The following is a 13,693-nucleotide window of genomic DNA, read 5'->3' as shown; positions in this document are numbered from 1 at the left end:
TGAGTTCCAGAACAGCCAGTGCTACACAGAGACACTCTGTCTCTTGAAAAATAAAATAAAATAAAATAAAATAAAATAAAATAAAATAAAATAAAATAAAATAAAATAAAATAAAATAAAATAAAATAAAATAAAATAAAATAAACAAGAAACAAAAACAAAGTAACTAAAAGCCCAACACAATGATGGCATCTCAACCCTGGAAGGAGGACGTTTCAGAGCAATAAGGGGGCGGCGTGTCCAGTGCTGGGTGCTGTGAAAACAAGCCCAGCATTTAGCTTCACACCTCGAGAAGCTATGTGGGCACCCAGGGGCCAGCTGCTGGAATTGCTCCTAATAACCGCCCTCGAAGTCCCTTGCTGAACGGCTTTTGGGAAGACATTCATGGGTGAAGCAGCTTGCAAGCGCCAAGGAGCAGAGCCCACCCCAAGTCCCCAGCCAGCGCACAGGCATACATTTCTTCAGTTTTATTATTACAAACATACCACAGCTCCATCACACTCAGGTAATCTGGATTCTACATGTTCTACACACTCTTTCTTTTCTACCTGGGAAGGGTCAGATCGAAGCGTCCAAGCCATGGCTAGATACAAGACATTTGACGGAAACACTTCAATTCATAGCTTATAGTGATGCCGTTTCTCCAGCTGTACAAGAGCCTTACAGAACCATGCCAGGGCTTTCCAGAGTGCTGAACTAACTGTTTGATTCACATTGTGAGCTCCAAAATGCTGCAGCTCCCTTTTTTCCAGGCCCTTGGCACAGTCAGGATATCCCAGGCTTCGGAGAGGTCCTTCTTTGGAAGTTCGTGCCAGGCAATGACTGCCAGAGATGTGCATTCAGTGGGTCAACAGCCATGATTAGAAGGATCCAAAGCTAGAAAGACCCTGTCTCTCCTTCACCCCTTCCCTACCCATCCAAGGCTCTGATCGAATATGGCGCAGCCCATGTATGTTAAAATGGGATATTTGGTTTCCGAAACATTCAATGGTCTCTTTGGCAAACTGAGGGAAACCGGCAAGAAGCGGCTGCGGCACACTCCTCCTTGGTCCTTGTTGCTAATGCTTCATCCTCTCCAGTAACCGCTGATAGACAGGGGCTGAAAACAAGAAGCACGGAAGCCGGTAAGATGCAGGTGTCCCAGTCTGTCTGGGACTCTTATTTCGTCTTTCTGTCTTGGTACTAGGGAATGAACCTAGAGCCTCATGCATGCTGGGCAAATGAGGTACCCATCCCCTCTTCTCCTTATTTCTGAAACAAGGTCTCACTAGGTTGATCAGACAGCTTTGAACACATTCCGTAGCCCATCTAGGCCTTAAGCTAGCAGTCCTCCTGCCTCAGATTTCCAGGGAGCTGGGATCATGTACCATCAGGCCCAGCTTCAGAATCCCACGGACAGAAGCCTGTGGCCTCCCTCTGCCATGTATCTTGTAAATAGCAGGAGTTTGGGGTTTGTGGAACTTCACTCCCTGTTCAGTATTTGATGTTTTTAGGTTTTTCTTCGTCTATCAGCTTGGAATGATACCCTCCATGTGGTCACCTACCAAGCCCTGTGCAGTCTCCCCAGGCGACGTGAGGCCAAAGCCACACTCACCCCACGGGCTGTTACTCCCCTCTCTTCATGTTACGAAGAAGAAAACTAGATTTTCTGTGTCTGACCCTAAAGGCCAGCCTTGCTTTACTGCACACAACATGGCGATCTGTATGCAACAGATGGCAGGCTTGGGTGTGCTGGGGACTGACGGGCCAGCCCAGAAGGGGCCACAAACCCAGATACTTACCGAGCCGCACAGACCTCTGGGCAGCCTGAAAGAACAAAGAAACAAACACACACACACAATACAAGACAAGTCAGTCTTTCTTTTGCTTTTTTTTTTCCCCTTTTCCTCTGTCTCTCTTTCTCCTCCCTTCCCTTACCCTTGGCTGTCTAGAACTTGAAATGTAGACCAAGCTGTCCTGGAACTTTGGCAACCATTCAAAGTGGGACTGTGGTTGTGTGTTATGCCTCCCTAAGGTGTCAGGCTTCCTGGCATGTATTGTCACTGAGCCCACATATGGAGAGAGTTTGCACTTTGCCACCCCTACTTAAAGCAAATGTTGAGGTGGGGGTGGGAAGAGGGAATGTCGCCCCCTCAGTTAGCCTTGGTGGCCCTTGGCTGCACAAGGCCCTTTCAGATGGGGTCTTACATAGAAGATAGACATTCCTGGGGAGACCCCAAGCTAGGCTTTTCCACTGAGACCAGAGTTTAGAGCTAGGGGATCAGCTGAAGCGTCTCCTAAGAGTATGAGCTTAGCCCTTCTGGAGGAGAGCTCTGTTCAAAAGTGGAGAGCCGTGCTAGCCTTCCAGCCTTCCGGGTCAGAACTCTACCCTCGTCTCCTGAAACCAAGGCTTTAGTAAGTTCTAATGGGCATCACCTGACTCAAGGGACCCCTCGCCATGCCCTGAGCTGGCTGGGGACCCATTGAGGAAACTCAGGAAGAGAAAGACCCTGAGGGAGAGGTGGGCAGGGCCGAGGCTAGCTCCGCACACACTGCAGCGGGTAGGTGAGCCTTGGGAAACAGGGGGCGGACTCAGAATCTCAGCAGCCAGGCTGCTCTGGCATGAATTCAGAGTAGGCTGCCTGCTTAGGCCAGGTGGATCCCAGGGCCGCTTTCCTCATCTGTGACTTGCTGGTGGGGAGAACACATACCCTGGAAAATGCTGATGCTTGTTTGAAGATTTCAAGGGCAGAGTCCGCCAGCTCATCTCCTCGCTCTTGTGGTCGGTTGGCTAGAGAGGAAAGGAAAGCCACCCACACCTTAGTGAACACACAGCCCTCAGTGCCCCGAGCACACGAATGACATTTGGGCCCTCTCTCCCACCAGCATCCACATAAATATACACACGAGGTGAGGTCTGAGTTGGGGTAGAACAGTAAGAAATACATCCTGAAGTTCTGTAGCTTGTCACCTTGAAACCACAGTTCCCGATTTGCTATTCGGTCAGCAACAGGGAAGCCATGCCAATGGGCACCTTCAGGTTAGGACCACATGTAGACTTCCTCACCTGGTGGCTGCAGAACACTGTTGATGGCATAGACCACACCATTTGTGGCCATGATGTCAGCTTCGGCAACGGGTTCCTTGTTGACACTCACGACATTGTTTTTCTAAGGGAAGAGACAATAGTTGTTAAACGTGCAGTCTCAGCAGGCATCTGACAATTGCATACCCATCCTGGGCATAAGTGGCAGGACTTCTTTGGTGAGCAGCTGTCCTTGCCCTCTGCAGACTTCCAACGACTTATGTAGGCTCAGTGACCTGCACTCAGCAAAAATCTTGCCCTCACCACAGTGGGGATCAAGGAGGGAGATTGTGTCTTAACAGAAGTGGGAGCTGAGGTACAAGAAAGGCTTGTGCCTGTGACACAGGATCCAGCACCTGACACTCAGTCCTGAGAGACCCTCAGTGACCTTCAGTTAAACAGACCTCTCCGAGCCTTCTCCCCACACTCCCCAGGGAGGTGGTGAGCAAGGGATACCAAAGATCCAGAGGAAGGAGCAGAGAGCCACAGCTGGCTCCCATCCTCAGGATGCCTCTGCTGGGTCAGGCTAGCCCTTTCCAGGGTAGGGACACTCTGAACACAGCTCCAGAGTGGAGTGGCACATCAACACACAGCAAGAGATGCTCCCACAGCAGGCTCAGAATGGAAGGGACTCTTAGAATGCAGCTCCTGCAACAGCTCAGTGGGTGCCTGGGTTTGGGGACTGGAGCTGGGAAGGAAGGGAGGAACTGATCTCTCCAGAAGAGTGACTACTTCCCACTTTCTAAAGGGCTTCTTCACAATCCACACCAGATGCTCTACTTTCCTGAACATCTGGAAGTTCTCACTTGCATCTGACTATAATCTCTCTTGGTATCCCTTGGGCGATTTTTCTTTTTTCTCTCTTTCTTTGGACAAACCACAGTCGAAGGTTCCATTAGCATCCTAAAAGTTGTGTGCATGGTGAGGTGTGCCCTAGCCCTTTCACAGCATCACACAGCCAACCTTGACGTACTCACCGAGCTGACTTCCAGCTTGTCTCCTTGGAGGGACTTGAGCCGCACAAGGGCCCCGATGCCTCCGCTCACCCGGATTTCATCGCCAATGTGGTATTTCAGGATGTTGCTAAGTTCCTTGGCATTTGCTGTAAGATTGTGGAAGGACAGGGTGCTGTTAAGTACAATGGTGGTGACAGGTGAGGTTAAGGAACAAGAGGAAGTATGGGCGGCTTCAGAAGAGGACAATTCACTGAACAAGCAGAAGTGTTCACGGAATACCTACTGTGTATACAACCCACTGAGTGCACAGCCCAGGACCCACCATTTCCTAATGGTGAACAGGACAGACATGGCTGTGACCTGGCCCTGTAGCCAGCAGGCAAAGAAGGAGTTAATCCATACTCCTCTATGGGTATGACTCATGTTTCCATGAGCTAAATATTTGCCTGGAAAGCCAGGGACCTTTCCAGTGCCGGCATCTGGGATGCTTCATCTGGGATATGGCTCCTGCCGACTATAACACAGTAGTGAAATATTTACATATTATGCCCTCAAGTGCATTTTCTGCTAGAGATAGCTACTTCCTGGATGGAGGACTTGAAAGATTGAACAGCTGTGCTTCAGAGGAGCCATGGAGCCGATGAGGTCAGGGCCGAGACAGTGGTTCCCTGCACAGCATCCTTCCTCAGCACATCACCACACTCCTGACAGCCCACACCCATTCCTTTGCCAACTGGGGCAGGCCTCTGATGCCTTCCCTGGGTTACACGAAAGGCAGCACCTAAACTTGCCAGCTGCACCCTGCTCTCTGACCCTCCCTCAGTCATCCAGTGGCTTTTTTCCCCACAGCTCATGAGTGGCTATTCCCAAGGCCATGAAACTCGGAGGAAAATGTAAAGCATTTTAGAGAGTTCATTGGTTCCCAACACAGCTCTACGGAGCTGGGAGATAGAGCCACCTGTACCAATGGACTCCCAGGCTGACGCTGATGCTAGTAAGAGTCCTACCCCCCAAACAAGTCCCAGAGGAGCAAGACGAAGCCAGTCTCCTGAAGACAGAGCCTCCTGTCTGGGTCCTCCACACCAAGTCCATCCTTCCTCCCCCAGGTCCCATTTACTCTGCCCCCAGGACTTGAGGGGTTTTTTGGGGGGTGGGAGGACTTCCTCTACACCCCTCCTCCACTCTCATACAACTGGAAAGGAGGGAATTTGAGCAGGCTCAGGCCACCTGGGAGATATTCCATTCTTTCAGGGCTGAGAGGGGATGGGAAGTTTATGTTCAGTGAACTTCTCCCCTTGTCTCTGGAACCTGCGTCAGCACCAGACACAGGCATTTGCTTGGCAATAAAGAAAATTAAACAGGACGCAAATTTAGCTCCTTGCTGACTGCAATCTGAGCCTTCCATTCTCCTGCAGGCAGGGATGCATAAACAAGGTTTGTTCCCCAGCTGGCTAAGCTGCTTTCCTGCTCGCTCTTTCCCTCCTTCCCTGGCTCACCTTGCTGGGAGGGCGGGCATGCACCAGAGCTAAAGCCCATCTCTCCATCCCATTTCACTGTCATCACCGCTATTAATGGAACATGTGTGCCTTGTCCTGTGTGCTACATTCAGCCTGTATCATAGCGAGCCAGGGATCCTTGCCGACTTCATTCTTCTAATGGGGAAACTGAGGCTCAGCAGGCCAACCAGGGCTCACCTAACCTACGTTCTCAGGCACCACCCTCAGCTAAGTTTCCCAAGGAAGGCTTTTTTAATCTCTGAGGACATTTAATAAGGGCAAGTGTTTTCATTATCTCAGATCCCCAGTGGAAAGCACAGCTCAGGGACTGGACTGACTGTCATTGGTCTAATTTCCTTTCGTCTGGCACTGTGCCCACAGAAGCTGAGTGTTAGCACCTCTGCCCTCCTATAAACAGCTAAAAGCCAACCGGCCCAAGGGAGGGAAGGAAGGGTGCCATACCCCGCCTTTGCCATGGTCCTACTATGACTGTATGGCTATGGCTGTTTTCTGTGTCCTTTGTCCAAAGTTTCCCTGGTTTCTGCCCCCTTTCCACCCCATTTTCCACCATTGCCACTGTTAGCTGTTCCCCTTAATGCTGCCCACATGTCTACAATACAGCCGAATCACTAAATCCCTTCGCAATGCATCACATGAATGCTGCTATGGCCCGGAAATACCACTGTTTCAGAAAAGTCGGAATATCTGCTTTCAATTGCTCCTTACCCAAGAGTTTGTTCAGTTCTTCTGGAGGCATGGCTTGGAAAGCTTCATTTGTGGGAGCAAAAACAGTGTAGACCCCTTCCCGGTTGAGGGTCTCCATCAAGCCTGCAGACTGGATAGCAGCCACCAGCATGCTGTGGACAAACACCAGGAAAGGGACAGTTTGCATCTCATGCCAGGAGCGACGGTTGTACTTTACAACTGAGCAGGAATGTCATGCAGAAGAAAAATGGCCGGAGGGGATGAAGGGAAGAGAAGTGAGAACTGGCTAAAGCAGTGTCTGCCGAGTGTGAGTGTGTGACCCACTGGGAGGCAGGGGTCCAGCCCCGGAGTACTAGCAAGTCAGAAACAGAGGGAGCAGGGCAAGAAAGCAGAGTGGCACAGTGGCCTTAGCTGCCAATAAATGAAATGCAGAAAGAGAGAGAGGGGGCCCCTAAAGCCCCTTAGCTCACTAGCGACTTTCTGGTATGAGTGCTAGCCTTGTGTTTTAGTAATAAAGATGTGTCCTCCCCCCTCCCATGAGTGTGAGGCTTATACCGCTATCCAGAGCCCTGCTTCCCAACTTAAGGTTTCAAGGAGACCCTTATCCTCACCACACCCCGACTGTGGATGGTCACACCAGTATGTCACTGGCATTTTGCCACCCTTTGGGCAGTAGGATAAAAGAGCTGTGGTCCAGCAGGAGCACGTGGCAGAAGCTAGGGTGAGACTGGTTACCTAAAACGGTTGTCTCCCTTCAGGACATCCATAATGGTCCCCATTGGGGGGGTGAGCATCCGGTCCATGGTGAACAGGCTCCCGTACCGGCCCCGCTTGTCATGGGCAGCAATGCAGCTGTTTTCAATGCAGAGGCTCTGCGCAGAGGAGGGGCAAAGAGAAGAAGATGGCGATCCTCTCAGGCAGGGGCCACCAGATTTGTTCAAAGCCAATGGTAATGAGGTGTTCCCCAAGGAAGCATGGGCACGAGGGTTCTGATAAAATTACACAGGGACTAGATGACAATGTCAAGCTCATAAGAGGTCCAATGACAAAGGCCAAATAGATGGGCTAGAGGGCAGTTGACCACTTGTTTGATTTCACTGGCCACTGGACATCTTTGGTCAAGTGGTCCCGTTTGATCCCTGGCCAGGAACAACGCCACCTTGAACTTCCTATTTGCTATGGAAAGGTCCTAGAACGAGGAGAGCTGAGCTTCACCAGGCTTCTCTTCACATAAGCCTGGAAAGGCTCACAATCTCCACCCCCTTTTCCCTTTTCATCCTGTTGAGTCCCTAGGTAGCCTCACTGCTCAGCAATACAGTTAGGTCTGAGCCTCATTCCCCAAGCCTGCAGGAAAGGAAGTGTCAGCCAGCATCATGCATACTTTCCAGAAACTGCTTCCCCTTTATTAGAAGCCAGCTCTTACATAAGCTCTTGGCTACTGAGAACTTAAACACACACACACACACACACACACACACACACATTTTGTAGAGCTAAAAGCCAAAGAAGGGGCATGAGTTAGAACTTACATTTCGATAAACAAAAACTCGCAGTTTTTTGCCGCCCAGTGTGTTCAGCGTCTGTCCGTGGTACAAATACTTAGAGGCCAGCTGTTCTTTGACCAGGTGGTTCAGAAGCAAAGTCTTCATTTGGGCATCAATGTGAGGTGTGCCATCTGCAAGCAGAGGAGTGGACAGACCCAGAGAGATGGGCTCCTGAGGTGAAACGGATGCTAAGAGACACATGTATGGCAGAAAGCCCATCCCTCTGGGGTTTGGAAATGAAGACAGAAAGTAGGGTGGCCGCCAAACCCCTTAACATTCGGCATCTAGCATAGAAAAAGATAGGTGCAGCTATTGAGGGTGTTTGTTGTTTTGCTCTCAGAAGGAGGAGAGGGTCTTTCTTGCTGACCCCATGACAGCAGCTCAGCTGACCTCTGCCCATATACACTGATGTTGGCCCTGCAAACAAAAAGCTGAGGCCTGCTCTGCTCTTCTGACAGATGCAAAGTACTGAGTTCTGAGGAAAAGAACCCCAATACATTCTTGGCTGTTTCAGATAAACAAGGGGCAGTCCAAAGTTTCCGATACAGTCACATCTGCTTTGGACTTCGGTGGGTGGAAGGGTCCAAAGCTGTTGTAAATCAGAGCAGTGCTGTAGGGATGGGGCAGCTGTCCCAGAGACCACAGAACAGCAGAGTGCTTTCCCCATGTTACCTTTGAACACAGAATTCAGAGGGGCCAGGAAGGTCAGCTGCTCTTTCCCAGAAAGATGTGAGCTGAGGCCAGCCTGTCTGAGGAGGTCGATGGCCGTGGAGACTTCAGATTCTGCAGCCAGCTCAAGCAATGTCTTGGCTACAGGAAGAAGAAATGAAGTTCAAAAGGTAACGGGCCGTGTGTGTACATGTCATGGTCAACCCCAAAGTAGGGACTGACATCAGCAGGAACCTCTAATCTTGAAGACCCCCAGCCTCCTAAACAGAGCAGAGCCCAGCATGCCTGTGTCATCAAAAAACCTAGCTTGCTGGGAGATAAGGCGAGAGTCATCTGGCAGCAGGCAACACTGTCCTGGGCCTCACTGTGGCTCGGCCAGGACCTGTTTGACTCTGGAGAGGAAGCGGCCATGGCCTGTGTGGCTGCTTCTGAAGATACACCCGTAGGAAGAGACTGGATTCTTTCTTGAGAAATTCCCACTCTCAGGCTAGGTGGAGAACAAAGTCCAGACTGTCATCTTCCCTGGGTCAGTGGCCTTGGGTTCTTTAAGGAGAGCAAATGCTGATGTCAGCAAATGCCCCTCTGTGCTCGACCACAGCATGAAAGGCAGAAAGGGCTCTCAGATAGTGGCTCCTTCCCTCCTTAGGTACCTTAAAATATTCCAATCGCCTCAAGATAGTATCTAGACCCATGGCTCCCAGGTTCACAGAAGGTACAGGGCTGTGTACTGCACCAAGGGTGGGAAGTCACCCAAAATATTGTGGAATACCCTGGCCACATCACCAGGGGTGTCAGAATGGAGAGGAAGCTGGGAAAGTCAGAGGCCCCTGCAGCCTACCTACCTGAATCTGGGATGAGCAGCTCGTCAATGAAATGGATGACCCCGTTGGTGGCCAGGACGTCTTTGTTGGAGATGACAGCCTTCCCGTTGATGGTCAGCATGTCCCCGCTGCAGCCCACCTCCAGGGTGGTGCCTTCCAGGGTCTCCATGGACAGCCCAGCAACAATGGCCTCAGCGCACATAGCTGACTTCAGGATGTGGTTGTTCAGCAGGTCTGCGGCGGGACAGGACACAGGGCTAGAGCTTGCTGAGGCCTATCTACAGGGGCCAGCTCTGAGTCTGCCCACAGCTGAGGATTCCGCTGGAGTACCACAGGGTGTCCATCCCCATCTCTTGCTAATGCTCACTAGCTAACACCACTGAAACTTTGCCGTCAGACCTCCTGAGCTCAAATTCTCTGGCTGCTGACCAGCTGTGGAATCCTGGGCCAGCCACTTAGCCTCCTCATGAGTAAACAGATGAGGCTGACATTGTCTCCTGGACCTGCAATGTAAACCTCTCTTCAACAGAGAAACAGCAGCCATTCACCCCGAGCCCTGGGCTTCGGGGTGAAGTCTCCTAATGGGCCAGGGAGAAGGGGAAACCTCCAACACGGGTCTTTTAGGTCTTAGGCCTTTATAAGGCTTAGAATGAGGCAGGAAATGATGCACACTGTCCCCAAAGGGTAGCTGTGCAGTGATTGGTTTGCGCAAAGCTGGGCCCTGTCCTTTGTGGCGATGGCTACAGACTTGAAGGGAGAAGGCTGGGGTCTATATCAACAGCTCCATATGTCTTGTCTTAGAGGATGCGCCTTGCTCACTCATGTGTCTGGGTGCTACTTTGGAGATGTGTTTTGGGGTGCTCAGAAGCTGAAGTCTCCCTACCCACACCCAAGCAGGCTTTCAGGCATTCTTGTGTGCAGAGGAAGCAGCAAGGTCCAGTCAAGAACACACCCTACTTCCACCCCAGGTCCCCAGACTGCTGCTCTCTAGTGTCTCCAAGTTCCATTGCCTCAGCTTCAACACCCAGGCAAGTTTGGTTTAGCACTGAGTGTGGGAACCAAAACTTCCCTGTCACAGTTAGGCAGATGCTCTGAGGCTGGCTGAGGCCTCAGGATGCTGGAAATGGGCTCTGAAAGCCAGTACTGACCCATCTCAGTCAGTAGAAAAGGGACAAGACTGTGTGGGGCCAAGAGTGGAGGTATGCCTGTAATACCAGCACTTGGGGGCAAGATTGCCTTGAATTTGAGGCCAGCCTCTATTGCATAGTGAGCCCTGTCTTAAAACAACAAGAAGACCCCATAAGAATGAGGCCTCTGAGGAACTGTGCTTCTTAGAGAAGAAACTAAACTCCTGGGGTGAAGTAGGGGCCATGCAGAGGTGAGGAGGCCAGAACCAGAAGCAAGGCTTCAGAGAAGGTATGGCTGCCTAGGGCTATTTCCTGCTTGCCTGCCAACCACCTAGAGAGGAGACAGGGCAATGCAGACCTCAACCCGCCTCCTTCAGGTCTGTGTCTGTGGCAGCAGAGGGGAGGGCCCTACTGGGAGCAAACTGGTGATTGCTTAGAAGAAGCAGATAAGCAAAAAGCATCTGTTAGGGTCTACAATGAGTTCTGATATCAATGCATGTAAAAATGTGCTCTGTACAAAAGATCTTTTAAGGCATCTTATAGTTTGGATGCTTGATGCCCCTCTCCAAAGGCTGTATGTTAAAGGTTTGGCCCCAGGGTGGTGCTATTGGGAGATGGTGACATCTATTAAAAGCTAGGGCTAGTGCCTGCCCCAAAGCCACAGGTTTGAAAGCCATGGGGCCAAGTGATCATGAAATAACACATCCAAGACTGTGAGCCAAAGGAAATCTTTTCGCTTTGCCATCTGGTTATCTCAGGCATATGTGCTGAGATGCAACCGACACTCCCAGGAAGCGTCCCTAGCCCTGGAGGCTATGGACTCTAGCCCTTCCCTCCCCCTCACTGAACTCACCAGATCATGCTATAGCCTGTTTTGAGGCCTGCTGCCCACCAGGCTTTAACTTCCTGGAAGATTCACTGTGGGGCCCCAGGTCCCAGCCCAAGGCCCATCTGTGTTTTCCAAACTGTCCCTTTCCTCCCGTGTCTGGCCTGAAGAGTTCAGATTTGCAGGGTGTCTGTAACGCATCAGGCCTCTTAAATGGCACACTGCCAAGGTAGGTTTAAATGAAGTCACTCCTAGTGACATTTGGGGGGAAGGATGTAAGCGGGGTGCATTTTACAGGGTCTAGGGGTTCATGAGGCAGCTTAGTACCAGTAATCCTCTAGAAGTCCTGGAATTAAAGTGATCAGGTGAGAGAAGGGGGGCAGAGGGCTCCTAATCTACTTCCCATGCCTAACTTAGGAGCTGAAAGAGGGAACCAGCAATGGAAATCAACTGACGGTTGATCCATAACCATTATTTTTGGTTATCCATGAGGCCTCTGGCCAGACACAGGAAGACAAAAGGTGACCATGATGATTCCACTTGAAGGATGCCATCACCAACCACCACATGTTCGATTCCTCCAAGCTGCTTAACGCTTGGGCCACTCCAGTTGCTTCCTCTATCTGGCCAGGGTCAGCTGGGGACTCCCAGCACTGGCTCTGCATGGCTTGCACAGAGACACGGCTGCTGGGAGTGACAAACCAGGGTTGCAGCGGACACCCGGAAGGTTGTGTCACCAGCACTGGCCTGTGCTCAGGTGGGCTGCCCTGAGCTGAGGGTGCTCACCTCTCAGGGCCTCCGGGTCACCCAGGATCCGGTTCAAGGTCTCAGCGGGGATCTTCTCAAAGGCCTCATTGGTTGGGGCTAAGAATGTGAACTGTCCATCACCCTCCAGCAGGGTGTTGAGTCCTGATGCAGCCACAGCGGCCTGTGGGGGGAGGGAAGATAAGTGCTTCTTAAGCCTGCTGAGGTGCCCACACCCTGGCTCTACCTCCCCTGGGGACTGGAGACACTTAGAGGAATGCAGAGAGAGAGAGAGAGAGAGAGAGAGAGAGAGAGAGAGAAAGAAAGACAGAGAGAGAGAGAGAGAGAGAGAGAGAGAGAGAGAGAGAGAGAGAGAGAGAGAGAGAGAGAGAGAGAGAGAGAGAGAGAGAGAGAGAGAAAGAAGCCTGGCTGAAGTTCTATCTTAACATGGGCTCCACAGCCCTGGACTGTGCTCCGGCCGTGCTGGTCATCTTTCAAGTGTTGAGTGACTTCTCTCCTTCCGACCTCTGGGCCTTTATCCCCACAATTCTCCCTGCCCCTCTTTCTCTGCTTCTTGGACTCCTATTCTTTCAAACCTTGACCAAAATGCCATTCCTCTTGGCACAGGTTCCCGGATGAGCATCAGCCTGACGGTCATGTCTCCCACAGACCCACAGTTGTAATCCCACAGTTAGTAGTGATCCCATATCAGGGATTACGTGGTATAAAGATCACATGACTCAGGGTAACACAGCATCTAGAACAATATCCTAACAGCCGGAGGTACCTCTCACTGGTCCCTGATAGAGGGCCTCCTCCTGATTGGTAAGGCCTGCAGGATTTTCAACCCACAGGCTTCCTCCATGCTGCCCTGCAGTAGCAGAGATTCTGCAGGGGTGTTAGCAGCTGGGATGTTCTCATCTTTTGCACCTCACTACTCAAAGCATCTCTTCCAAAGAAGGCTTTCCTGGCCATCCTTCTTGGTCTACACTAGCCATACTTCCTGGACTACACTGGACATCCCTCCTGGCCTACACTGCCCACCATTCATTTCCCCCAAGCTCAAGTGTTTTGTCTGTGCAAGTTTCATCTGTCTCCCTAGAAAGGATGGAAGCCACTTTGCTCACTCTGTCCCCTGGCACCTAGATCCGGGGAGTGACAATGTTTAAGAAGTATGTGCTGGAAGGAAAAATGGATATGCGGGTGGGGCCAAGAAGAATAAGAGAGAGGAATTTTTTTTCTGTCAGTTTCCACAGTTAGGGGAAGCTACTCAATAGTACTCAGTGCTGGTAATGAAAGTTTGTGCTGTCAACATTGGGTGATGTTGCCTTGCAGACCCAGAAGAAAGGCAGGGAGACAGCCTCCCTGGTGTCCCCTGAGCCAGCCAAGACCGATCCCCAAATGCCAAGACCCTCTGTACCCATGTTGGAGTATGTTTGTGTCTGTATTGGAGATCTCCAGGGAGGGGCCGCCCCACTCCCACTTGTGCACTTTGTGGTTAGGAAGTTCTTGAATCAGGCAAAACCCCTGACAGGGCAGCCTGTGCTCACTTCTTCCTGCATGGCCAGTGCCAACAGGAACTGCCCGCCTTCAGTCGTTAGCCATGTGCTTTGGCTGGAGGATAGTCAGGATCCAGCTCTATAGTCAGAGCCTACACTCCGGTGTCCACAACAGTGGCTCCCCTGCTAGGTCTACATCCCACAGAAACATGGGTGTGAGGCTCCGAGCTGGGATCTATGTC

The 13,693-nt window shown here is 51.2% G+C and overlaps 1 protein-coding gene across 1 annotated transcript in view; it reads right to left on the bottom strand.

Moving 5' to 3' along the window:
- Positions 1 to 452: 452 nt before the first annotated feature.
- Tgfbi (transforming growth factor beta induced) overlaps positions 453 to 13,693 on the bottom strand; it is a 28,977-nt gene continuing 15,736 nt past the window's right edge. Inside the window, exons 7-17 of the mRNA XM_055629444.1 lie at positions 11,995 to 12,136; positions 9,277 to 9,489; positions 8,438 to 8,575; positions 7,751 to 7,896; positions 6,957 to 7,093; positions 6,243 to 6,373; positions 4,042 to 4,166; positions 3,047 to 3,149; positions 2,691 to 2,770; positions 1,782 to 1,806; positions 453 to 1,099 (exon numbers count right to left, since the gene is read on the bottom strand). Coding sequence (XP_055485419.1) covers positions 1,059 to 1,099; positions 1,782 to 1,806; positions 2,691 to 2,770; positions 3,047 to 3,149; positions 4,042 to 4,166; positions 6,243 to 6,373; positions 6,957 to 7,093; positions 7,751 to 7,896; positions 8,438 to 8,575; positions 9,277 to 9,489; positions 11,995 to 12,136 — 1,281 coding nt within the window. The 3' untranslated portion in view covers positions 453 to 1,058. The remainder of the gene's footprint in view (positions 1,100 to 1,781; positions 1,807 to 2,690; positions 2,771 to 3,046; positions 3,150 to 4,041; positions 4,167 to 6,242; positions 6,374 to 6,956; positions 7,094 to 7,750; positions 7,897 to 8,437; positions 8,576 to 9,276; positions 9,490 to 11,994; positions 12,137 to 13,693) is intronic.

Source organism: Psammomys obesus, unplaced genomic scaffold, assembly GCF_907164565.1.
Source record: "Psammomys obesus unplaced genomic scaffold, mPsaObe1.curated_primary_1811, whole genome shotgun sequence".
NCBI classification, from domain to species: domain Eukaryota; kingdom Metazoa; phylum Chordata; class Mammalia; order Rodentia; family Muridae; genus Psammomys; species Psammomys obesus.
Note: the sequence above shows the minus strand (reverse complement) of the source record. Positions and strands in the feature narration are given on the sequence as shown.